Consider the following 25,136-nt stretch of genomic DNA (forward strand, 5'->3'; position numbering starts at 1 on the left):
GGCTGACTAAATACTTTTTTGCCCCACTGTATGTACATTGCCTTCTAAAACAGACCAGTTCTACAAAGTATGGGAACCTTATCTAAATTACCTAGAACCTGAGGTATCCACTATTATGCTGCAAGGATTCTCTTAGAATGGTGGGGATCTATGTATTTCAGAACTACACTGTACGTTCCATGTGTGGAACCTAACTTCTTGGTTTAAACTGAGCTTTTTTGTTTAATTTCTGTTTGTAAGTTTGTTTAAAATGTATGTATTGAGAAACGCAATGATGGGGATGGGGTGAGAGAAGCACCGAGCGGGAAGAGGAAAATGGTGTACGTATGTATGGGTATGTATGTATGTATACTCATATACGCAGGTATGTGTGAGTGCTGTTTTTTTATTTTCTTTTTGCTTCATCTGTTGTTGTATCTCTTAATATGGGTGAAAATCACAAAATTCCAATTAAAACACTGTTACAAAAACCATCATATGTCTGCGCAGTTGAGAAATTAGCATGTATGGAGTCCAAGGCGCATAAAGCACCTACAAAGAATACATGAATCTTTGTAAACTAAAGAACAAGTTTAAAGTTCCACATCACGGCGTGCAAGTTGCATTGTACTGGCTTCCAATGGGAGGTCCATTCTACCTACTTAATTTCTATGCTTGTAAAAGGTCTACCTTAACACATCACAGTCGTGTCGTTCCTTTCTGTACGTGTGACGGTAGGGTTAGCTAGTGTCCACTCGAAGGGAAAGCAACCGAGGAAGATGCCATCAAATATTATTTTTGAAACAGAAGACATCGGGATGGAAGGAGAACTGGACATTAGTGCGGGCAGTACGAAACCCAAAGTAAGTAAAATAGAACACAAATAGCTGGTTGTTTGCTAAAACAGCCGAAACTGCGTTAGCACCGCCTGCTAGCAGCTACCTTAGCTTGCTAGTTAGATTCTACAGCCGCATGGTAACTAATTTAACGTTGTCATATTGCTAATATTATTGCCATTACGCTAGCTAGAGGTAAGGAAAATACAAGTTGTTCGAGATTGAAATAACTGTAGAAAGTAGCTAGCGCCGCACATGACATGTTCATTGCTACCAGTGTACGCAGCCTCGCACGTGTTTAGCTGATCTTTATAACAGAAGGATCAACGTGCCTCGGCGTTCTCTGGTACAGTCACATCCTATCAATTTGTGCTTACGTCAATGTGTGCCACTTGATGACGTTGCTGGACATGTTGCATTCTAATGCCACGTTCAAGACAACTGGGAGCTCGGTAATCTCCAAATTCAGTGCGTTCAGACAACAGGAAACTCGGACAAAAACGGTCTCTGACTAGGAAATATTGATTTGAACGGTCATCCAATTCGGTATTCCAACTTGGGAACTCGGCCCTCTTTCTAGACCTCCGATCTGAAGATCACTGACGTCGTGATTTGACTTCGTGTTTTGAGTACTCAATTGTTTTGAACGCGGCATAATTCCACGTTCTCATGCTAGTCAGAACTAGGAAACTCAGACATGTCCGACGTTCTAAATGGTTGTAGTTAGACACACGTGCTGCGTTCATTCAGGTAGCAAGAGTCCCAGTTCCAACTATCACTTGAACGCAGCATTACCTAGCTAGTCAGCATTGAACTTGCAACTATGTATACAATACAGTACGTCAATAGTGATCCATCTGTCATTCTACTAGGTTCAAGTTCACTAGCGCTGTGATGTGGTAAGAAATGTAGCTATACATTGATATAGCTTGCTACTATTCTTTCCCCTTAAACTAATGCATGGCGCACTGTTTGGTTTGTAGAAAGTAAAGGAGAAGAAGACCAAGGAGGGGAAGAAAATCAAGAAACATAAAACAGTTGTTGAAGAGGAACCTGACTGTGACCCTCCTGCTCCGAAGAAGAAGAAGAAAGAAAAGGTGGACAAAGCAAATGGGGATGTGAACAAATCCATTGATGTTAATGGTAATATTGAATCACATTTGAAGAACAACACATCTTATTCCAATGAGGAGTCTGCAGACAATGACAAAGCAACTGAGGTAACTTGTAGTGTTTTGTTAAAACATTCCTTCACTTAGTATTGCGTTACAACGGATGGGTATTGATTTATTTTGATATTTACATTTGATTCATTTAGCAGACACTCTTATCCAGAGCGACTCACTCAGTAGTGAGTGCATATATTTTCATACTGATCCTCCATGGTAATCGAAACCCACAACCTTGGCGTTGCAAGTGTCATGCTCTACCAACTGAGCTACACGGGATATCTCTTATCAAATACATTATTTCCGCTTATCTTAAGATAGGAATTTATATAATCATTTTAGAATCAAATGTTAATTAGTAATCACCATGGCAAGGCATCTTTTTACCATGTTCCATTTTGTCATTACCAACAGTCAGAAGAAGTAGTTGTCAACAGAGTGTTGCCTAAGACTCCCACGCTGATCGCACAAACTAATGGACATTCCACGACGACAACTCCAGCACAATCAAGCGAAGACTCCGGCAGTGACAGTGAAAAAGAAATTGTGAGTCTTTCCCAGTGACGTTCTCATTCATCAGTGAAGATGTAGCATGGTGGTTTGTGGAAAAACAATTTAAATGAGTTTAAGAACATTGTATCAGTGTGTTGCTTTTCTTTTTCATGCCTTTAGGAGACACCAGAACAAAAAGAGGGAGCCTTTTCAAACTTCAGAATCTCCCCCAACACCATCAAACTACTTCAAGGTAATTTTCCTTGTTTGTCAATTAAAAAAAATATGTAATCTATTATTTAATCAAATGTTAATGGTCTCATACTTATGTTTAGCAGATGTTAATGCGAGTGTAGTGAAATGCTTGTGCTTCTAGTTCCAACAGGGCAGTAATAACTAACCATTTCCAACAACTACCTAATGCACCCAAATCTAAAGGGGTGAATATGTACATATACAGCTGAAGTCATAAGTTTACAGGCACATTAGCCAAATGCATTTAAACACAGTTTTTTCACAATAACTGACATTTATTCAGAGTAAAAATTCCCTGTCTTAGGTCAGTTAGGATCACCACTTTATTTTAAGAATGTGAAAATGTCAGAATAATAGTAAAGAGTGATTTATCTCCGCCTTTATTTCTTTCATCACATTCCCAGTGGGTCAGAAGTTTACACACACTCAATTAGTATTTGGTAGCATTGCCTTTAAATAGTTTAACTTTGGGTCAAACATTTCGGGGTAGCCTTCCACAAGCTTCCCACAATAAGTTGGGTGAATTTTGGCCCATTCCTCCTGACAGAGCTGGTGTAACTGAGTCAGGTTTCTTGGCCTCCTTGCTCGCACAAGCTTTTTCAGTTCTGCCCACACATTTTCTATAGGATTGAGGTCAGGGCTTTGTGATGGCCACTCCAATACCTCGACTTTGTTGTCCTTAAGCCATTTTGCCACAACTTTGGAAGTATGTTTGGGGTCATTGTCCATTTGGAAGACCCATTTGCAACCAAGCTTTACCTTCCTGACTGATGTCTTGAGATGTTGCTTCAATATATTCCCATCATTTTCCTGCCTCATGATACCATCTATTTTGTGAAGTGCACCAGTCCCTCCTGCAGCAAAGCACCCCCACAACATGATGCTGCCACTCCTTCACGGTTCGGTTGGTGTTCTTTGGCTTGCAAGCATCCCCCTTTTTCCTCCAAACATAACGATGGTCACTATGGCCAAACCGTTCTACTTTTGTTTCATCAGACCAGAGGACATTTCTCCAAAAAGTATGATCTTAGTCCCCATGCGCAGTTGCAAACCGTAGTCTGGATTTTTTATGGCGGTTTTGGAGCAATGGCTTCTTCCTTGCTGAGCGGCCTTTCAGGTTATGTCGATATTGGACTCGTTTTACTGTGGATATAGATAATTTTGTACCTGTTTCCTCCAGCATCTTCACAAAGTCCTTTGCTGTTGTTCTGGGATTGATTTGCAGTTTTTGCACCAAAGTAAGTTAATCTCTAGGAGACCGAACGTGTCTCCTTCCTGAGTGGGATGATGGCTGCGTGGTCCCATGGTGTTTATACTTGCGTACTATTGTTTGTACAGATGAACGTGGTACCCTCAGGCATTTGGTAGTTGCACCCAATGATGAACCGGACTTGTGGAGGGCCACAATTTTTTTTTCTGAGGTCTTGGCTGATTTCTTTAATTTTTCCCATGATGTCAAGCAAAGAGGCACAGAGTTTGAAGGTGGGCCTTGAAATACATCCACAGGTAAACCTCCAATTGACTCATATTATGTAAATTAGCATATCAGAAGCTTCTAAAGCCATTACATACTTTCAGGAATTTTCCACGCTGTTTAAAGGCACAGTCAGCTCAGCGTATGTAAACTTCTGACCCACTAGAATTGTGATACAGTGAAATAATCTGTCTGTAAACAATTGTTGGAAAAATTACTTGTGTCATGCACAAAGTAGATGTCCTAACCAACTTGCCAAAACTATAGTTTGTTAACAAGGAATTTGTGGAGTGGCTGAAAAGGGAGTTTTAATGACTCCAACCTAATTGTATGTAAACATCCGACTTCAACTGTAAATATATATATATTTTTTTAACCTTTATTTAACTAGGCAAGTCAGTTAAGAACACATTCTTATTGGCAATGACGGCCTAGGAACAGTGGGTTAACTTCCTGTTCAGGGGCAGAACGACAGATTTGTACCTTGTCAGCTATATGAACTTGCAACCTTTCGGTTACTAGTCCAACGCTCTAACCACTAGGCTACCCTGACGATGAGCGATGGCCGAGCAGCATAGGCAAGGTGCATTAGATGGTATAAAATACAGTATAGATGTGATATGAGTGATGTAAGATATGTAAACCTTGTTTAAAGTGACTTGACCCATTTATTAAAGTGTCCAGTGATTGGGTCTCAATACAGTATGTGATATGAGTAATGTAAGTTATGTAGGCATTATTTAGATTGACATTGTTTAAGGTGACTAGTTATCAATTTACTTAAAGGGATATTTCTGGATATTCCAGTGAAGCCCATTTATCTACTTCCAATCAGACTCATGGATACACATTTCTTTTCTCTTCATTCAGTATGAAGTAAGTTGAGGTAGTTTAGCATAATGACTGGAAGTATATTCTATCTTTAGCGAATTTGTGCTAATGCTATTTAGCAACTTCCTTCAAACTGCATGCAGAGACATAAAAATCCATAAATCCATCGGACTCTGGGGATGTAGATAAAGGGATTAATTGCCAAAATCCTGAAATATCCCTTTAATTTCTGGTAAAACAACTTTAATCCACTAACCTACATGTTAACTTTATTTTCCCCCTAGCACGAGGCATATCTTTCCTCTTTGACATCCAAACCCAAACCTTCAATTCAGTGTATGAGGGAAAGGATGTAATTGGTCAGGCAAGAACAGGCACTGGCAAAACATTAGCTTTTGCTATTCCGCTGATCGAGAAAATTCAAAATGACCCGGATGACAAGAGGCGGGGCAGAGCCCCAAAGGTAGGTCTGCTGCAGATTCTGCCATAAAATATTCTGCGTTTTCTGTTTGTGCGAAGATGTTGTCAGTTACACATTATCACTGAGTAGTTTGGGTCCTGGATGCTGATGGGCTGAAACAGCATACCAGCAGTGTGTACAGTGCCTTAAAAGTATTCACTCCCCTTGACTTTTTCCACATTTTGTTGTGTTACAGCCTGAATTTAAAATTGATTCAATTGGGATTTTTCTTCTCACTGGCCTACACATAATACCCCATAATGTCAAAGTGGAATAATGTTAAAAAAATTTTTTGACAAAATAATTAAATGAAAGGCCGAAATGTCTTGCGTCAATAAGTATTCAACTCTTTTGTTATGGCAAACCCAAAGTTCAGGAGTAAAAATGTGCTCAACAAGTTACATAAATTGTATGGACTCTGTGTGCAATAATGGTGTTTGACATGAATTCTGTAACCCACATATACAATTATCTGTAAGGTCCCCTAGGCGATCAATGAATTTCAAACACAGATTCAACCACAATGACCAGGGAGGTTTTGAAATGCCCCCTACAAAAAGGCACCAGTTGAAAGAATTCTATCTCAGCAAAAAAAAAGAACCGTCCCTCTATCAGGACCCGGTCTTTCAAAGATAATTTGTAAAAATCCAGAACTTCAGATCTTCATTGTAAAGGGTTTAAACACTGTTTCCCATGCATGTTTAACCTGTCTAGGACACATGTTCCCCCCCACCCCCAACATTCCGCTGAGAAGGCAGTGCGGGATATTGAAAAATATTTTTGGGAAATATTTAACTTTCACACATTAACAAGTCCAATACAGCAAATAAAAGATAAACATCTTGTTAATCTACCCATCGTGTCTGATTTTTAAAATGTTTTACAGCGAAAACACAACACATATTTGTTAGATCACCACCAAATCCAAAAAAACACAGCCATTTTTCAAAAGCCAAAGATAAGCAGAAATAGAGATAAAATTAATCACTAACCTTTGATCTTCGTCAGATGACACTCATAGGACATCATGTTACACAATACATTTATGCTTTGTTCGATAACGTGCATATTTATATCCACAAATCTCGGTTTACATTGGCGCCATGTTCAGAAATGCCTCAAATATCCAGAGTAATTACAGAGAGCCACGTCATATAACAGAAATACTCATCATATACTTTGATGAAAGATATGATTAAAGATACACTTGTTCTTAATGCAACCAGTGTCAGATTTTCTTTTAAAACTTTACGGAAAAAGCATACCATGCAATAATCTGAGACAGCGCTCAGAGGTACACAACATTTCTCCGCCATGTTGGAGTCAACAGAAATTTGATCTTTCATCAGAATGCAGTGCCAGGAATCCTAGTTCCGCAATAACTCGTTGTTTTCTTCGAAAATGTCCATTACTAGTGTCCAATTAGCTACTTTTGCTAGCGCGTTTAGTTCACATGTCCAAACGCTGGCGCCAGTCCAGGCGAACTCGGACGAAAACTTCAAAAAGTTATATTCCAGGTCGAGTAAACTGGTCAAATTTAAGTAGAGAATCAATCTTCAGGATGTTGTTATCATATATATATCCAATAACGTTCCAACCGGAGCATTCGTTTTTGCCTACAGTGTAATGGAAAGCATGGTGATATCATGAGAAATGCGCCTGACCAGGAACTGGCATTCTGCCAGACCACTGACTCAAATAGCTGCCATCCGGTCCCACATCACACTAGAGGCTTCATTCCACATTCTACTGACTGTTGACATCTAGTGGAAGGCGTCTGAAGTGCGAACAGATCCATATCTTACTGGGATGTGAATAGGCGATGAGTTGAAAATCAGCCGGCCCCAGAATTTCCACTTCCTGTTTGGAAGTTTGCCTGCCATATTAGTTCTGTTATACTCACAGAGATAATTCAAACAGTTTTAGACACTTGAGAGTGTTTTCTATCCAATAGTAATAATAATATGCATATATTAGCATCTGGGACAGAGTAGGAGGCAGTTCACTATGGGCAACCAATTCATCCAAAGTTAATGCTGCCCACAATCCCTAAAAAGTTAATGAACCATAAACAATTAATGAACATGCACCTGTGCAATGGTCGTTAAGACACTAACAGCTTATAGACGGTAGGCAATTAAGGTCACAGTTATGAAAACTTAGGACACTAAAGAGGCCTTTCTACTTACTCTGAAAAACACCAAAAGAAAGATGCCCAGGGTCCCTTCTCATCTGTGTGAACGTGCCTTAGGATGAGGGCATGAGGACTGCAAATGTAGCCAGGGCAATAAATTGCAATGTCCGTACTGTGAGACGCCTAAGACGGCGTTACAGGGAGACAGGATAGACAGCTGATTGTCCTCGCATTGGCAGACCACGTCTAACAACACCTGCACAGGATCGGTGCATCCGAACATCACACCTGCGGGACAGGTTACAGGATGGCAGCAACAACTGCTCGAGTTACACCAGGAACGCACAATCCCGCCATTAGTACACAAGACTGTCTGCAGTAGGCTGAGGTAGGACTGTGGGCTTGTAGGCCTGTTGTAAGCCAGGTGCCTATGTACCTATGGGCACAAACCCACCGTCGCTGGACCAGACAGAACTGGCAAAAAGTGCTCTTCATTGACGAGTCACGGTTTTGTCTCACCAGGGTTGACGGTCGGATTTGTGTTTATTGTCGAAGGAAGGAGCGTTACGCTGAGGCCTGTACTCTGGAGCGGGATCGACGTGGAGGTAAGAGGTTACAGGTAAGACATCCTCCTCCCTCATGTGGTACCCTTTCTGCAGGCTCATCCTGACATGACCCTCCAGCATGACAATGCCACCAGCCATACTGCTCGTTCTGTGCGTGATTTCCTGCAAGACAGGAATGTCAGTGTTCTGCCATGGCCAGCGAATATCCCGGATCTCAATCCCATTGTGCACATCTGGGACCTGTTGGATCGGAGAGTGAGGGCTAGGGCCATTCCCCATCACATATGTCCGGGAACTTGCAGGTGCCTTGGTGGAAGAGTGGAGTAACATCTCACAGCAAAAACTGGCAATTCTGATGCAGTCCATGAGGAGGAGATGCACTGCAGTACTTAATGCAGCTGGTGGCCACACCAGATACTGACTGTTATTTTAGATTTTGACCCCCCCCTTGTTCAGGGACACATTATTCCATTTCTGTTAGTCACACGTCTGTGGAACTTGTTCAGGTTGTCTCAGTTGTTGAATCTTGTTATGTTCATTCAAATATTTACACATGTTAAGTTTGCTGAAAATAAACGCAGTTGACAGTGAGAGTACATTTCTTTTTTTGCAGAGTTAAAAAAATATATGTATGTGTTTTAAAGCATACATTGAATATCTCTTTGAGCATGGTGAAGTTATTTGATGGTGTATCAATACACCCAGTCCCTACAAAGATGCAGGAAACCGCCCAGGGATTTCACCATGAGGCCAATGGTGACTTTAAAACGGTTACAGAGTATACATGGCTGTGATCGGAGAAAACTGAGGATGGGTCAATGACATTGTAGTTACTGTACAATATTAACCTACTTTGATGGAGTGAAAAGGAAGCCTGTAGAGAAAAAAAAATATTAAAAAACATGCATCCTGTTTGAACAAGCCATTAAGGTAATACTGGGAAAAATGAGGCAAAGTAAGCAACAACAAAAAATGTCCTAAATATGAACTGTTATGTTTGGGGCATTTCTAATACAACACATTTCTGAGTACCACTCTCCATATTTTCAAGCATAGTAGTAGCTGCATGTCATGTTATGGGTATGCTTTTCATTGATAAGGACTGTGGAGTTTTGCGGGATAAAAATAAACTGTATAGAGCTAAGCACAGGAAAAATCCTAGAGAAGAACCTGGTTCCGTCTGCTTTCCACCAGTCACTCGGAGAAGCAGGACAATGACCTGAAACGCAAGGCCAAATCTACACTGTAGTTGCTTACTAAGATGACATTGAATGTTGCAGAATTACTCTTTTTACTTATATCTGCTTGAAAATCTATTGCAAGACTAGCAATGATAAACAACCAATTTGCCAGAGCTTGAAGAATTTTGTAAAGAATAATCCAGGTATGCAAAGCTCTTATACTTTCTCAGAAAGCCTCAGCTGTAATCTTTCCAACAATTGTTTACAGACAGATTATTTCACTTATAATTCACTGTATCACAATTACAGGGGTCAGAAGTTTACATACACTAATTTGACTGTGCCTTTACAGCTTGGAAAATTCCAGAAAATGATGTCATGGCTCTAGAAGCTTCTGACAGGCTAATTGACATAATTTGAGTCAATTGGAGGTGTACCTGTGGATGTATTTCAAGGCCTACAAAGTGCCTCTTTGATTGACATCATGGGAAAATCAAAATAAATCAGCCAAGACCTCAAGAAAAAAAATGTGTATACCTCCACAAGTCTAGTTCATCCTTGGGAGCAACTTCAAAACGCCTGAAGGTACCACGTTCATCTGTACAAACAATAGTACGCAAGTATAAACACCATGGGACCACGCAGCCGTCATACCACTCAGGAAGGAGACGCGTTCTGTCTCATAGAGATTAACGTACTTTGGGACAAAAAGTGCAAATCAATCCCAGAACAACAGCAAAGGACCTTGTGAAGATGCTGGAGGAAACGGGTACAAAAGTATCTATATCCACAGTAAAACGAGTCCTATGTCGACATAACCTGAAAGGCCGCTCAGCAAGGAAGAAGCCTCTGCTCCAAAACCGCATAATAAAGCCAGACTACGGTTTGCAACTGCACATGGGGACAAAAATCGTACTTTTTGGAGAAATGTTCTCTGGTCTGATTAATCAAAAATAGAACTGTTTGGCCATGGTGACTATCGTTATGTTTGGAGGAAAAAGGGGGACGCTTGCAAGCCGAAGAACACCATCCCAACCGTGAAGCACAGGGCTGGCCGCATCATGTTGTGGGGGTGCTTTGCTGCAGGAGGGAGTGGTGGACATCACAGTATCGATGGCAACATGAGGGAGGAAAATTATGTGGATATGTTGAAGCAACATCTCAAGACATCGGTCAGGAAGTTAAAGCTTTGTTGCAAATGGGTCTTCCAAATGGACAATGACCCCAAACATACTTCCAAAGTTGTGGCAAAATGGCTTAATGACAACAAAGTCGAAGTATTGGAGTGGCCATCACAAAGCCCTGACCTCAATCCTATAGAACATTTGTGGGCATAACTGACAAAGCGTGTGCGAGCAAGGAGGCCTACGTTCCTGACTCAGTTACACCAGCTCTGACAGGAGGAATGGGCCAATATTCACCCAACTTATTGTGGGAAGCTTGTGGAAGGCTACCCAAAACGTTTGACCCAAGTTAAACAATTTAAAGGCAATGCTACCTAATACTAATTGAGTGTGTGTAAACTTCTGGCCCACTGGGAATGTGATGAAAGAAATAAAAGCTGAAATAAAACATTCTCTCTACTATTATTCTGACATTTCACATTCTTAACATAAAGTGGTGATCCTAACTGACATAAGACAGGGAATTTTTACTCTGATTAAATGTCTGGAATTGTGAAAAACTGAGTTTAAATGTATTTGGTTACGGTGTATGTAAACTTCAGACTTCAACTGTATGTAAATCTATTTAATCTGTTTTGAATTTGGGCTGTAACACAACAAAATGTGGAATGTCAAGGAGAATGAATACTTTCTGAAGGCACTGTGTATCAGACAATATCCCATAGGTATGAAGCAAATCTACTTGTTTTCTGTTATATTCATGTTCGTAACCGATTTATAATTGCAGTAAGGCCGGTATCTGTTTTACATTTTTGGGGGTATATGGCCAATATACCTCACCCCCTCGTGCCTTATTTCTTAAGAATAGTTTTGTGGAGCGTATATAATATTTTGACCAGAAGGCTTCTGGAACGCTTTATGTTTATCATTAACCGTTTCTCATTTTTTTAATAAAAAAAAAAATATATATATATATATATATATATATATATATATATGGTTCTGTGCCTTGCTCCAACGAGAGAATTGGCTATTCAAGTAGCCAAGGATTTCAAGGACATGACAAAGAAACTGTCTGTTACCTGTTTCTATGGTGGGAGTTCCTACAACCCTCAACGTGAGGAGTATTCCTGCAATTGATCTGGTACAAAAATGTGGCTTCATTGCAAAGTGCCTATTATTTACGAGTGGCTGCGGATCCGACTTTTCAGAACATTTCTTCCCAACAGTTAAAGGTTCCGAAGTCTGCGCATGTGTCGGACCCTCACTCCACACACACTCGTAGAGATAACGCTACTCTGGCAGATATTGCTTCTTTATTCAAGTTAGATCAAGCTTAATAAAGATCACATAAGTATTTTACATAATATAACAGGATATAATGCCACAGTATAATGTCAGTGTAAGATTTATTTTTAAACACCACCCATTTCTTATGACATTTTAAGATGACTGTGTGAATGGTCGCATTTTTCTCATGTGGCCACAACAGCGAGCGAGGCAAAATATGTGCTTTGATTGAAACTTAACATTGGTAGGCTATGCTACAGTTTGTTAACACCATCAAAATCACTTCCTTCACATAATTCAAAACAACATTGTAGGCTACTTTGAATTTGTAGCTTATAGCTAAAGTAGATTTAAGTGCATATCCCCATGAAACTGATTGAGATCAAATTATTGATATACAGATGCTGCGTGGATGTTTTACCGGTGAAATTTGAAGAATTATCATCCACAATTGACAGTGAGAAACATGAAGTGAGGTTCTCTACGGGTAGAGCAAAAGTAGAGAATCCCACACATGCACATAAGCCACACGACCCCAGCCGCCGGGAAGCGGGGTCCAGAAAAGTCAGATCCTCAGCTTTATTTTTTGGGTGAAAAGTAATACTGTAAATTGCATATGGTGAAGTTGATCATATTTGTGTAAAATAGTTTTTTTTCCCCCTCAGTTGATGCAATCCGCAGTGGCATCGATGTCCTAGTGGGAACTCCAGGTCGTATCAAGGACCATCTACAGAATAACAAACTGGACCTGTCACAATTGAAGCACGTTGTATTAGATGAAGTGGACCAAATGCTTGATATGGGCTTTGCAGAACAGGTGGAGGAGATACTTTCTGCATCTTACCAAAAAGGTAATGAGACGTTTTCATATGGGATTGTTTGATTTAGGCCATATACTGTAGGTTTACCTTAGGTTGGATGGGAGGCCTTGATAGTATACCTCATCAGTAGTACTGAGTCAGACGATAGTAAATGCACACATCTGATCCAATGTTTTCTGTGTGCAGACTCTGAGAGCAATCCCCAGACCCTGCTCTTCTCTGCCACATGCCCACCATGGGTGTATGTTGTGGCTAAGAAGTACACGAGGCCAACTTATGAGCATGTGGATCTCATTGGCAAAAAGACCCAGAAAGCTGCTAGCACAGTAGAGGTAACAAAGAAAAAATATGTTATGCTTTCAACAATTTATGTTTTATTTTGATTGACAATGGTTTCCACTTTGGTTTAAACATTGGTCAGACTTCAGATTAATTCAGATATAAATGTTGACCTTTGAAATTTACATTTTAGAAAACAAATGTATAATTTATGCCTTTTTCTATTGAGTAACGTGAAGCCACCAGGCTGCTACTAATACTTTTTTTCCTGGTCATGGAAATGTTGTTAATTTCTTAAGCATGATTCTTAAGAAATGTACAGCAAGTTTCTTAAATATCCTACTTGCTGAACCAGTTTCCTCTGGCTAAAGCTATGTGAGCCTTAAAGCTATGTGAGCCACATTTTTGCCACTTCTGACACTCACACGCAAACCAGTTTCCATATAGCAGAGATATTTAACCTGCCTACATGCCATCTACCTTATTCTGTGGTTCATGTCAATCTGGTAAAATACCACACAATACTGACTTGGCAGTCATTTAAAAATGTTTTTCATTTGTTATGTTTGGTTGTTATGTTTGGTTCAGTTTTGTCGTTATCAGCTAATTATTAAAAGTTATCGGTCTCTTGCTCCCCACCCAGCACCTTGCCATTGCGTGTCACTGGTCTCAGAGGGCTGCAGTCATTGGGGATGTGGTCCAGGTGTACAGTGGCAGCCACGGCCGCACCATCGTCTTCTGTGAGACCAAGAAGGATGCCAACGAGCTGTCAATGAACACCTCCATAAAACAGGTACCAGAAACATGCATAGCGTTTTTATTTTATTTTGTTACACAGTGCATACAGAACATTTGTGAGGTATGACATTGATACCAGGATCAGAGCCAGTCCTGACCTCACAGGGGCCCTAAGCAAAATTCTGCTAAGGGGCCCTCCTGCCTGACCCGGGAGCCATGTAAACCATTTGCCATTGTCACACCTGACACCCCAGTGCTCCCACTACAATCCTCCCTCCTTTAAAACAGTTTGCTCCATCTGTCGGTCTAAGAATAAGTAGACCTATACAGAATGAGGAAAAAACAAACAATATTTATTGAATATAATATTTCCTATAGAATCTTAAGAAAAGTGAATATTAACATTAACATAAATAAGAAATTGTAGAAAATATAAAATGGCGAAAATAATAAAATATAACACTGAGCTTTGGCTCTGCTGCCTGGTAATTAGTCCAGTCCTCACAATATTATACAATTAGCTTTGTCTATACAATGTGAACATAAGCCTATAGACCATGGCTGTAGCTATAAGTATCAAAATAGTAAAATAAAAAATATACAACTGTGTGATTAACTTTGGTTCCATCTACAGCCTGGGCATTTTCAGCATGGACACCAGTCTATCTGGACTGTCTGGAAGAAATTAAGAAAGTATGTCACATAGTTAGTTAAGCAGTCGTTTACACAAATGCACTTCTGCCATACAATCTTAAATGTTACTAAGTGTGTAAACATTTGAATGTTTGAATTAAAATCTTACCATAAAAATAATCCTCTTCTGCACTTTATTGAGGCAAAATCATCAATGATGTCATCATCATGATGGCCAAATGACTCAAACGTTCCTGTGACATGGAAGACCTAGGGTAGCTTTTTGATGAGCTTTAATTTTGAAAAGATCAGGTGCATTCTGAATCTCGTGTGCCAGATCCATTCCACTGACGTCACAGTCATCTCTGAAGGTTATAGTGTTTTCAACTTCCATGCAGTGAGCCTTTAAAGATCAACGGAACATCTGAGAGGCAGTGCTGAAGTTCAGCAGCACTCCATATTTGGTTTTCACTTGGTTGAGTGTTTCAAATCTCATCCATGGACATCCATGGATGTCCATGGATGTCACAGCAGAGTCGTCCACAATGTTGAAGTAGTTGACTTCAAGGTTTTTCAGTGCATCAGTCACTGGTTATCAGGAGCCTCATAGCTGAAATGCCCCTTGCTGTTTCTCAGACTACTCTCTTTCAGAATAGCCGCCATATTAATTTCTTCGTAAATGCTTTTGGCTGTTGTCTGGGCCTCAGCAAATCCAGTTTCCCGGTATGTAGTGAGCGGGGCCTTTGCTTTTGAGATTAAATTCACTGCGATATCCAACTGCATAGAGGCGGATTGGAGGAGCTTGTTCACCTTGTTTGTCATTCTCATTATCTCACCATACGAAACAGTAATTCAAGAAGCGGTAGGACCTAACTTACTCTGCAAGTGCTTCTGCCTCCACTTTGGCCACAGGATTGTTGATCATCTGTCTGGCTTCCAGTAATGCCTCCTGAACCTCAGAAGCCTGATACCTGATTGCATGAACACTTTGGAGCCTACTCTCTCATCATGTCACTCCGTGACTTCACGGTTATGTTCACATGTTTCTTCAAAACACTCCCATCTTTGTGTGCCAGCTGAAAAGAACATGAAGAGCTTTTGCACGTGCCCAAAAAACCCAATGGCATTTTTTAAAGATTTGGCAGCATCTGCAATGACAAGGTTTAGAGCATGTGCTCCACATGGGACGAACACGGCCCAGGGATATTTTTTGAGCAGTCTGGCTGGTACTCCTTGGTGCTTGCCCTTCATGTTGGCCCCATTATCATAAGCTTGCCCCCTGTAATCTTCAAATGGAATCTTCAGCTCGTTCAGCTTATCTAAGATGACAGTGGACAGATTCAAGCCTGTTGTAACCTCAACATTCACAAAGCAGAGGAAGTGCTCCTTGATCTCTGGCTTTCCCTTTAAAGCCACGCTTCTCAGAATAATGGACATTTGCTCCTGGTGACTGTCAGGTGTACAGTCCAAGATAATGGAGAAGTTCTTTGAGTCTCTTACTTGAGTCACTTTTGCTTCCAGAATCTTGTCTCTCACAATCTGTACCAGCTCATTCTATGCGCACTTCCCAAGGTAATGAGCATGTGTTTCTCCATCTTTAATTTTGCTGAGATGATTTTCAAATTTTGCCAGTAATTCAACCTCTTTTAGGAAGTTTCCATTATCTGGTTGGAAGAGTTTGTCTGATGAACCCCTGAATGCTAGGTTTCTTTCAGCCAGAGACTGGGTGATACTTATTAAACGTGTAAGGACATCCGGCCATCTTTTTCTTCCAGCGTCAAATGGTCATTTGTATCTGGTCAAGAGTCTGTTCCCGACAGGCGCTGATCAAGTTCTCTCCACTTAATCATATTATCTGTGTGTTCAGGACTACCCTCATGGTGTTTCAGAATGGTGTTGATATTTGACCAGACATTCAGGCCTTCCTTTATTTTGTAGTCTTTTAGAAAAGAGCTTACAGCAAAAACAATACACAGTGTAGTTTTTGAGTATGAAAGCCAGCTCCTGGTAATCTTTTCCCCATTTGACAGCTGTCTCTGTAATAAGCCTGAATGGAAACCTCTTCTGGACTTGTCTTTAGGGTAAGAAAAATTCAGTCCTGGTTTGAATGGACCTCTGCACACTAAGTATGTTAAGACTGGGGGCCAACTCTGCTGTGTAATTTGGTGGAGCAGCAACTGTTCTATTAGGGTCTGAGCAGCTTGTATCTGATACTGACTGCACACCTCTGGTTGTGCTAGTACTGGCTGAGGCTGCCTGTACTTCACCTGGGCCTGTGTTAGTACTTGCTGAAGACGGTTATATTGGGTCTGTGTTACTATTTGCTGAAGCCAGCCGTATTGGGTCTGTGTTAGTACTTTCTGAAGCTGCCAGTACAGGTTCTGTGTTACTATTTGCTGAAGCCAGCAGTACTGGGTCTGTGTTAGTACTTTCTGAAGCTGCCAGTACAGGGTCTGTGTTAGTATTTGCTGAAGCTGCCAGTACTGGGTCTGTGTTAGTATTTTCTGAAGCTGCCAGTACTGGGTCTGTGTTAGTATTTGCTGAAGCTGCCAGTACTGGGTCTGTGTTAGTATTTGCTGAAGCTGCCAGTACTGGGTCTGTGTTAGTATTTGCATAAGCTGCCAGTACTGGGTCTGTGTTAGTATTTGCTGAAGCTGCCAGTACTGGGTCTGTGTTAGTATTTGCTGAAGCCGGCTGTACTGAGTCTGTGTTAGTACTGACTGAGGCTGGATGTGGATCAACAGGATGGATGGACTGAGTCTGTGCTTGAACTGGCTGATGATCCAGCATCTCCTCTACTGACAAACTTAAGCATAGTACCTGTAAATTATAGGTAAAATTAATAATAGTATTGTTATCAGCTGCATCAGCCCATTCAAACTGGCTCCCCCAGATTTCCTTTTATACAATTTCAAATATTAAATACTGGCTGAATACTTGATGGTTATTATTTACTGAGTGATGTGCATCCTTATTGCTCAGTATGCCCAGCTAATCAACATTTTAAATTCAATATATAAATCAATGTCAATCCATTGCTTTCCGTCTTGCATTAGTCCAGAGTTGTAACTAAACCTTGACTGAGAGACTAGATCATCATTGTTTTAAAATGATGTGCACCTATGAGGAGTGCCATCACGCCCATATATTGTCTGGATGGGCCCTACAGAGGTTGCTGCTGGAAAGCGCAAGTTTCATTTCGTGCACGTGAATGGTTATCTTTTCCAAGCTGAAGTTTATAAACACCATTGCCCGTTGGCGTTTATCAAACTTAATAAATAGTTGTATTTCACTCTCACTTTTGTCAGGCACAAAGTCACAGGACACAGCCCTGGAAGTGGCTGGCAAGCAAGAAAGACAAAGACAGACCAAGAGATGCACTGCCCAGCGAGGTTAGCAAGACAGACAGATTAGAGAGAGATGCACTGTAAGCTAGCACATCAACTTAACATTCATGTTATTTGCTGACATCAATATTGGAGAGGAGAGAACACAAGTTTACCCGATTGCTGTTCCCTCAATTCACTCTCATTGTTTTTTTTCTTCTTTTTTCATGACCAGAAGGATAGTTCCGCTTCATCCTCTCATTGAAGTTGTAAACATTGACACTCACTTTGACACGAGGGGGAGGCGGTGCCCTTGCGTAATTTGCAGGGTCCTACGCAAATTGCGTAGTGAGCATATAGGGCCACCCGGCTCTGACCAGGATAAACATGGAAGGTTAGACCTTGAGATGTAAATTACATTGAAAATGAAGTGAGGTAGTTGACTTTATTTCTAATGGGTTCATTGGCTGATTTATTATCTGACTGATTGTGATAAATGTTGAATGTTACAGAGTTCCCAGTCACTTCATGGGGACATTCCTCAGAAGCAGAGGGAGATCACATTGAAAGGCTTCAGAAGTGGCACCTTTGAGGTCTTGGTGGCCACCAACGTTGCTGCTCGTGGGTTGGACATCCCAGAGGTAGACCTGGTCGTGCAGTGCTCACCCCCAAAGGTAGACAAATGCTGTGATAACTGTTAGTTTGCTCTTATACCTGTGTAGTAACACTTTAATCGATCTAGTAAGAACAATGTATTAAAACATGAACGTTGCTTTGACCCTCTACCAGGATGTGGAGTCATACATTCACCGGTCAGGTCGCACTGGTAGGGCTGGCAGGGCAGGTGTCTGCATCTGTTTCTACCAACGCAAAGAGGAAGACCAGCTCCGATACGTAGAGCAGAAAGCAGGCATCACATTTAGGAGAGTTGGGGTGCCCACTCCCAGTGACATCATCAAATCCTCCAGTAAAGACGCAGTGAGGTTTTTAGACTCTGTGCCTCCCCAAGCCATTGAGTACTTCCGTGTGGCTGCTACCAAGCTGATTGAGGAGCGTGGGGCCGTGGATTCCCTGGCTGCCGCCCTGGCACATATATCAGGTGCCACTGCCCTGGAGCAGAGGTCCCTCCTCAACTCTGACGCTGTGAGTGTTCAGGCTCTACTAACTCACACATTCAGTGCCATTTGGTTTCAAATTCATCTTGAATGGTTTGAACTCATATTTAATGTACATATTTGTTGTTCAAACCTTCCAGGGCTACACCACAATGACAATGAACTGCTCCCAGGAGCTGCACAACATTGGCTGCGCTTGGCGTGGTCTAAAGGAGCAGCTGGGAGAGGAGATTGATGATGTGATCCGGGGGATGACCTTCCTCAAGGGAAAAATGGTAGGCTTGTCATTTAATGTGCCTCAGGTCGGGAGGGGACAGGTGACGTCTCTGTTTTCACCTTTGAAATAAAACCACCCTCATTCAATGTTGGTACTATAATGACAATACTATTGAGACTGTAATTGACTTGCCTAATGTTAAGTGAAAATATTTATATTATGAGTGAATTTTGTTTTGCAGGGGGTCTGTTTTGATGTTCCAGCTGACAAAGTAAAGGAGTACCAAGTAAGTAGAAAGCAGAGATACCTTTCCTCTTAACTGTGAGCAATTGGACACATGTAAAAGGCTTGGTGTAAGGTGACTCAAAGCTAAGAGGAGCAATTATCCAAGCCCTTTTTTCAAACTGAATTTTCATCGTGTGCAGTTTGGAGTATTATTTCCCCAGCCGTACTGTCAAGCTTTGTATGAGTGATGCTACTCCTCAAATTTCACAACAAAAGCAATCCCTCCTTCACAAAACAAAAAATGTAGATAATGTGGTTAGTAACACAGAGACACTATTGTACTTGTGGTGACCACTCCAGTTTTATTTTCCTCAGGATGCATGGCAGGATGGTAGGCGTTGGCAGCTGTCAATCGCCACAGAGCTCCCTGAGCTGGAGGAGAAACAGCGCATGGGTGGTGACCGTGGATACGGACGCTCGTTCAGTGGACGTGGTGGTGGAGGACGAGGGGGTGGCCATGGCTTCAGAAACGGCGGCGGTGGCGGTGGCAACTGGAGAGGAGGTGGAGGCAGTCATAAACGCAGCTCCAACAGTGCATTTGATTATTAACCACAGACTTCCCGTTCTCTGGACTGATGACATGGCAGTCTGTTTCCTGCACAGCAAGCTGGTGGTTTTTACTGGTGTTTGTGAGACTGGCCATCCCTGGCTAACCCTGTGCCCGAAAGTATATCCCCAAAATATGTATGAGCTGATTGCTTTGCAATTATATATTTCACTATCTCTACTTGATAAACTCATTCATTGGAATGAGATGTTTTTTCATTAAAGGTGGTCTGAGGAATTAAATGGTTGTCTGCTCTATTTTTTTTTTTTTTTTTTTTTTTGTACCTGCTCCTTTTTATTCTAAAGAAAGAAATTCCTCCATGGACATTGCTTCATGCATCTCAAAGGGCATTTCCTGAGATACTGTGCTAATACTCTCAATTGAAGTTAATAGAAGAGTTTGTAGTTATAATGAAAACAACTTTAAACATATAGGCCTTTTGTCAATTTAAGTTTAATAAAAGGCAAACATTTTAGGGGAAAAAAATCTATTCTACAATGACAGTTCAGCTTAATGTGATTAACTCAGTTTTTAATGTACTGTATGTGCTCTCAACTGCTTGGTCAGAGTCTTACAGTTCATCTGAATACAGCATTATAGAATTGGGCTTGGCTTGGAAGAAAAATGTCTCCACCTTTTTCAGGGATTTTAGCATGGCAGTCTGTTAGATGCATGTTGCTCCCACTCGTCTTATAGAAGTGGTCTTTGCTGTGCACTGTGTGTGTAGCAATCGGTCTGTACGGGATACCCCAAGTAATCCATATCCTCACCTGTAGAGTGAAGGATAAACATATTGAGAAGAATTTCCCACCCAAAAAAGTTAACCATATCTGAGGAAATTATTTAAAAAAGTTGTCCGTTTAGAGAGTAAAGAGAAAGTAGGCAGTAGCCAAGTGCCTTACAGTAACAGTCCACCCAGCCGGTGGCTGCTGCCCTCCAGCTTCTGTTTTCATTAGACTGGCTCCAGTGCTCTATGGTTTTTAGGTGATCAACTATCTGCAGGAGCACATATCACTGGTTTAAAATTGTAGATGCATGGAATGTCATTTTAATTTGTGTACATATATTAACCGTATTAACAAAATTACAAATGACAATTCTGAAATTACAGAAACTTCAACTGCTAGTTTACCTTGAATACAGCCTCTGCTTGCTCATTGTCGTCAGTGGTAGTATCAGATCTTTCTGTGTACGTAAAAATAAGGCCATGCATAAAGTTATTTCTAGAAAGAAAAAAAGTAATGCGCTTGAACTACTTTTGTATGTACATACATTGGCACTTTAGCTATATACATAGCAGCTCTTACCATGCACTTCAGGTGTTAAGGATGACTGGTGAGAGTAGGACTGTTCTGGTGACTGTTCATCCTTTATGGTGTTGTAGGGAGGGTAATTGTCATTGACATGAAATATACCAGGGCTGTGACTGGCCTGCCCACCTCTATACTTCAGGAAAACCTCTATGGAAACAGAGGTGACTGATGCTTAATTAAACATTGAATTTGACAGACGGCTTGATACCAAGAGAACCCAATCTATTGATCAACACGCCATAAGAGAATGCTGGACAGTGACTTTCTGCCAATACACTGTAGTTAGTTGTCCCTACCTGCAAATCTATCCAGTGGCGCACAAGAACCTGTGTGAGTTTCTGAGAGGGAGATCAGACTTTGTTTTATGGCAACATCTGACTCCTTTAGTCCTAGACAGCAACAAAGTAAATGGCACCAAGTAACACGACTGTCATTATTATCACTGGGCTATATTCCGTCATTGAGATGTTTACTCTTGATAGCTTTCTAAAGCTACTCACCTTTTCTTTGTTTGGTCATTTTAATAACAGGCAGCATCATGTAAACCCTGAAAGCATTACTGCCCTTCTTGATGCTCTTGTCTTGTAGCTCTTTCACATCGGGTAAAGAGTTCAGGGCACATCGGAAGTTGGCTTTCCATGTCTTCGGATCAGGCTTGTCTATTCCAGGTTTGTATCTGCCTTGAACCAAAAGGATAAAATGAATTAATCTAAGGAAAACTGTGAACGGTGTCATTTTAAATACAAGCAAGGATGAGCAAGTATTGTTTTATCCCAAAGGTTCTCACTACTGACTTGGAAAACATGCACAAATAGGTAAATTTGTTGCCCTTGTCAGTACAGATTTTTTTTTCAGCAATTGATAAAATCATAAATATTTACAACAATGGAAATGGATTTTCCCATCCATAGATCTGAATACATCATAAAAATTTAGTTTGACTTGTGTGACGTGTCTACAGGCAGATGGCTTTTCAGTGTTTCAGTTGCTATGGCCATTGAACATTGAAGATGAGAATAAGGCTCAAATTTTTGATAAGGTTTAATCCACAAGGGTGATGTAAAAATGCAGAACTCTGTTCTTTAGGTCCATGAAGTGGATATTTAGTGCTGACCTGGATGTATTATAATTTATAATATCAAGTATCAGTGACAAATATTGGAGCAAGCAAACTGATACATTTGCTGCTATTCTAACTTGCTTTAGAGATGTGATAAATGCACTTTACCAGCAACGGACCATGCAAAACTTGGGTATACATAATACCTTCATATCATGGTGGAAGAGAGCTTTTCATGGTGCAATCAGAGAGCTTTGTCCATTGGTGTCTGAACTTGCTCCTTACCTGTGTGTATCGCCCAGTTTCGGAACAAAGTGGCGTCCTTGTCTATATTCCAACCATGTCGAGCCGCATGCTTCCAAGGAATCTGAAAAACTTGAGCTGTCTAAAGTTCAAAGCAGAGTAGTCCAAATGGTAAACCTTTTATCTTTTCATATCTGGACTGTGACAAAAGCAGTATATTCCCAAAAGAAAGAAGTGAGACTTCTATTAGAAAGGGGACTTAAATTATATTGGTTATAACCAGAAAGATATTTCACTTGAGATATGAGACCTGTTGGATATGGACTTAAGCATTTTCTGGTGTGAGTGAAGTCTTACATAAAAATCTTGCTTATGTTAGATATTTTGTATCAGACGTTGGACTTAAATGCATTTAAGTGTACAGTATAATCATACTACAAATGTACAAGAACAAAAGCAATGACAATCTCGATTATGACATTTTTGTTGTAAAATTATTTAAACATCTGAAACAATGTTTTACCTCATCACGCCAGGTGACCCCTGGGTATTTCCCTGACTGTATCTGCTCCTCAAGCCAGGGTCGCAGTCTTAGACGACCTTGATGCATCTTCTAATGAACCTAGGGTTGCAGTCTGCCTTACTTCACACCTGACATTCAATAAAACACATTTTGTATCTAAATGTATTTGTGTTATGTTCAACTATATCAACGTCTTGTCCAGGGGACTCAGCATTCAGAACTGTGCTTGATAAGTGAGTATGTGTATGTTCTGGTGATAAAATGAGGCGAGGAATGACCCTAAATAGTCAGGTGAATCTCTCAAAGATCATAACAAATAGAAATAAATACTGCATGACAGCTTTTTTCTTAAACGATCCCACTCAACTAGTTATACAACTGACTCAATTCTGCAATCACCACACTGTTTAGAACATGCACGATTTTGTCCAACTAGACTGCTTTTCAGAAATGAACCAGACCATGCTTAATAATGACTGATGTCTATGTTGTGTGATCCTTATCCTTTCATATTTGACTATAATTGATCCCCCATTGATCCCCACACTGTTTAGAATAATCCTGATAATAGCTAATTCACTAACCTGCGCATGGAATCCTCAAACCTCCTGTGTGCTCACACTGACGGGTTTCCTTAAACTACCGATGCACACACTGACAGGTAGCTAGGTTTCCTGAGAAGTGCATTGTAATTTCAAGGAAACTATATTACACCCACACAGCACCCTTTAAGGCCCCTCCTCTATGTACAGTGGAAAGAAAAAGTATGTGAACCCTTTGGAATTACCTGAATTTCTGCATAAATTGGTCATAAAATTAGATCTGATCTTCGTCTAAGTCACAACAATAGACAAACACAATGTGCTTAAACTAATAACACACAAATTATTGTATTTCTTCTTGTCTATATTGAATACATCATTTAAACTTTCACAGTGTAGGTTGGAAAAAGTGTGTGAACCCCTAGGCTAATGACTTCTTCAAAAGCTCAGTCAAGAGTCAGCTAACCATGAGTCCAATCAATGAGACGAGATTGGAGATGTTGGTTAGAGCTGCCCTACACTATAAAAAGCACTCACAAAATGTGAGTTTGCTATTCACAAGAAGCATTTGCCTGATGTGAACCATGCCTTGAAGAAAAGAGATCTCAAAATACCTAAGATTAAGATTTGTTGACTTGCATAAAGCTGGAAATTGTTACAAAAGTATCTATAAAAGCCTTGATTTTGATCCATTCACGGTAAGACAAATTGTCTATAAATGCGGAAAGTTCAGCACTGTTGAAACTCTCCCTAGGAGTGGCCGTCTTACAAAGATGACTGCAAGAACACAGCACAGAATGCTCAATGAGGTTGAGCAGAATCCCAGTGTCAGCTAAAGACTTAAATTTCTGGGACATGCTAACATCTCTGTTGACGAGTCTACGATACGTAAAACACTTAACATGAATGGTGTTCATAGGAGGACGTCACGGAAGAAGCCACTGCTGTCCAAAAAAAACATTGCTGCACGTCTGAGGTTCGCAAAAGAGCACCTAGATTTTCCACAGCGCTACTGGCAAAATATTCTGTGTACAGATGAAACTACAGTTGAGTTGTTTGGAAGGAACACACAACACTATGTGCGGAGAAAAAAAGGCACAGCACTTCAACATCAAAACACCCCCACTTTAAAGTATGGTGGAGGGAGCATCGTGGTTAGGGCTGCTTTGCTGCCTCAGGGCCTGGACAGCTTGCTATCATCGACGGAAAAATGAATTCCCAAGTGTATCAATACATTTTGCAGGAGAATGTTAGGCTATCTGTCCGCCAATTGAAGCTCAACAGATGTTGGGTGATGCAACAGGACAACAACAAGTAAATCAACAACAGAATGGTTTCAGGATAAGAAAATACGCCTTCTGGAGTGGCCCAGTTAGAGTCCTGACCTCAACCCGATTGAGATGCTGTGGCATGACCTCAAAAGAGCGGTTCACACCAAACATCCCAAGAATATTGCTGAACTGATATGATTTTGTAAATAGGAATGGTCCAAAATTCCTCCTGATCGTTGTGCAGGTCTGAATGGCAACTAGAGAAAATGTTTGGTTGAGGTTATTGCTGCAAAAAGGAAGGTCAACCAGTTATTAAATTAAATTAAATCCAAGGGTTCACATACTTTTCCCACCCTGCGCTGTGAATGTTTGCACAGTGTGTTCAGTAAAGTCATGAAAACGTAACATTGTTTGTGTGTTATTAGTTTAAGC

The 25,136-nt window shown here is 40.7% G+C and overlaps 2 protein-coding genes across 2 annotated transcripts; one reads left to right on the top strand and one right to left on the bottom strand.

Moving 5' to 3' along the window:
- The first annotated feature begins 719 nt into the window (after nt 1-719).
- Nucleotides 720-19,754, top strand: LOC139381556 (nucleolar RNA helicase 2-like). The gene is made up of 14 exons (XM_071125190.1): nt 720-842; nt 1,799-2,035; nt 2,435-2,530; nt 2,660-2,729; nt 5,321-5,498; nt 11,500-11,618; nt 12,457-12,642; nt 12,799-12,944; nt 13,535-13,684; nt 18,101-18,262; nt 18,378-18,731; nt 18,844-18,978; nt 19,162-19,206; nt 19,521-19,754. Exons 1-14 carry the CDS (start codon nt 759-761, stop codon nt 19,752-19,754), a joined length of 2,196 nt encoding a protein of 731 aa, XP_070981291.1. The 5' UTR covers nt 720-758.
- A 658-nt stretch (nt 19,755-20,412) lies between these two features.
- Nucleotides 20,413-22,978, bottom strand: LOC139381773 (interferon regulatory factor 1-like). The gene is made up of 8 exons (XM_071125525.1): nt 22,892-22,978; nt 22,411-22,510; nt 21,566-21,745; nt 21,362-21,454; nt 21,060-21,212; nt 20,885-20,937; nt 20,655-20,748; nt 20,413-20,522 (listed from the first exon to the last, which is right to left on the bottom strand). Exons 1-8 carry the CDS (start codon nt 22,976-22,978, stop codon nt 20,443-20,445), a joined length of 840 nt encoding a protein of 279 aa, XP_070981626.1. The 3' UTR covers nt 20,413-20,442.
- Between the last annotated feature and the right edge of the window lie 2,158 nt (nt 22,979-25,136).

Source organism: Oncorhynchus clarkii, chromosome 23 (genome assembly GCF_045791955.1).
Source record: "Oncorhynchus clarkii lewisi isolate Uvic-CL-2024 chromosome 23, UVic_Ocla_1.0, whole genome shotgun sequence".
Classification (NCBI taxonomy): domain Eukaryota; kingdom Metazoa; phylum Chordata; class Actinopteri; order Salmoniformes; family Salmonidae; genus Oncorhynchus; species Oncorhynchus clarkii.

Excerpts from the sequence above, each read along its gene's own strand:
- LOC139381556 (XM_071125190.1), top strand. The coding sequence starts at position 759 with ATGCCATCAAATATTATTTTTGAAACAGAAGACATCGGGATGGAAGGA. Across the intron at positions 13,685-18,100 it reads TGAACACCTCCATAAAACAG|AGTTCCCAGTCACTTCATGG; the intron begins GTACCAGAAACA and ends TGAATGTTACAG. Across the intron at positions 18,979-19,161 it reads CCTTCCTCAAGGGAAAAATG|GGGGTCTGTTTTGATGTTCC; the intron begins GTAGGCTTGTCA and ends TTTGTTTTGCAG.
- LOC139381773 (XM_071125525.1), bottom strand. The coding sequence starts at position 22,978 with ATGCATCAAGGTCGTCTAAGACTGCGACCCTGGCTTGAGGAGCAGATA. Across the intron at positions 22,511-22,891 it reads GGGTCACCTGGCGTGATGAG|ACAGCTCAAGTTTTTCAGAT; the intron begins GTAAAACATTGT and ends TTTGAACTTTAG. Across the intron at positions 20,749-20,884 it reads AAGCAGAGGCTGTATTCAAG|ATAGTTGATCACCTAAAAAC; the intron begins GTAAACTAGCAG and ends GTGCTCCTGCAG.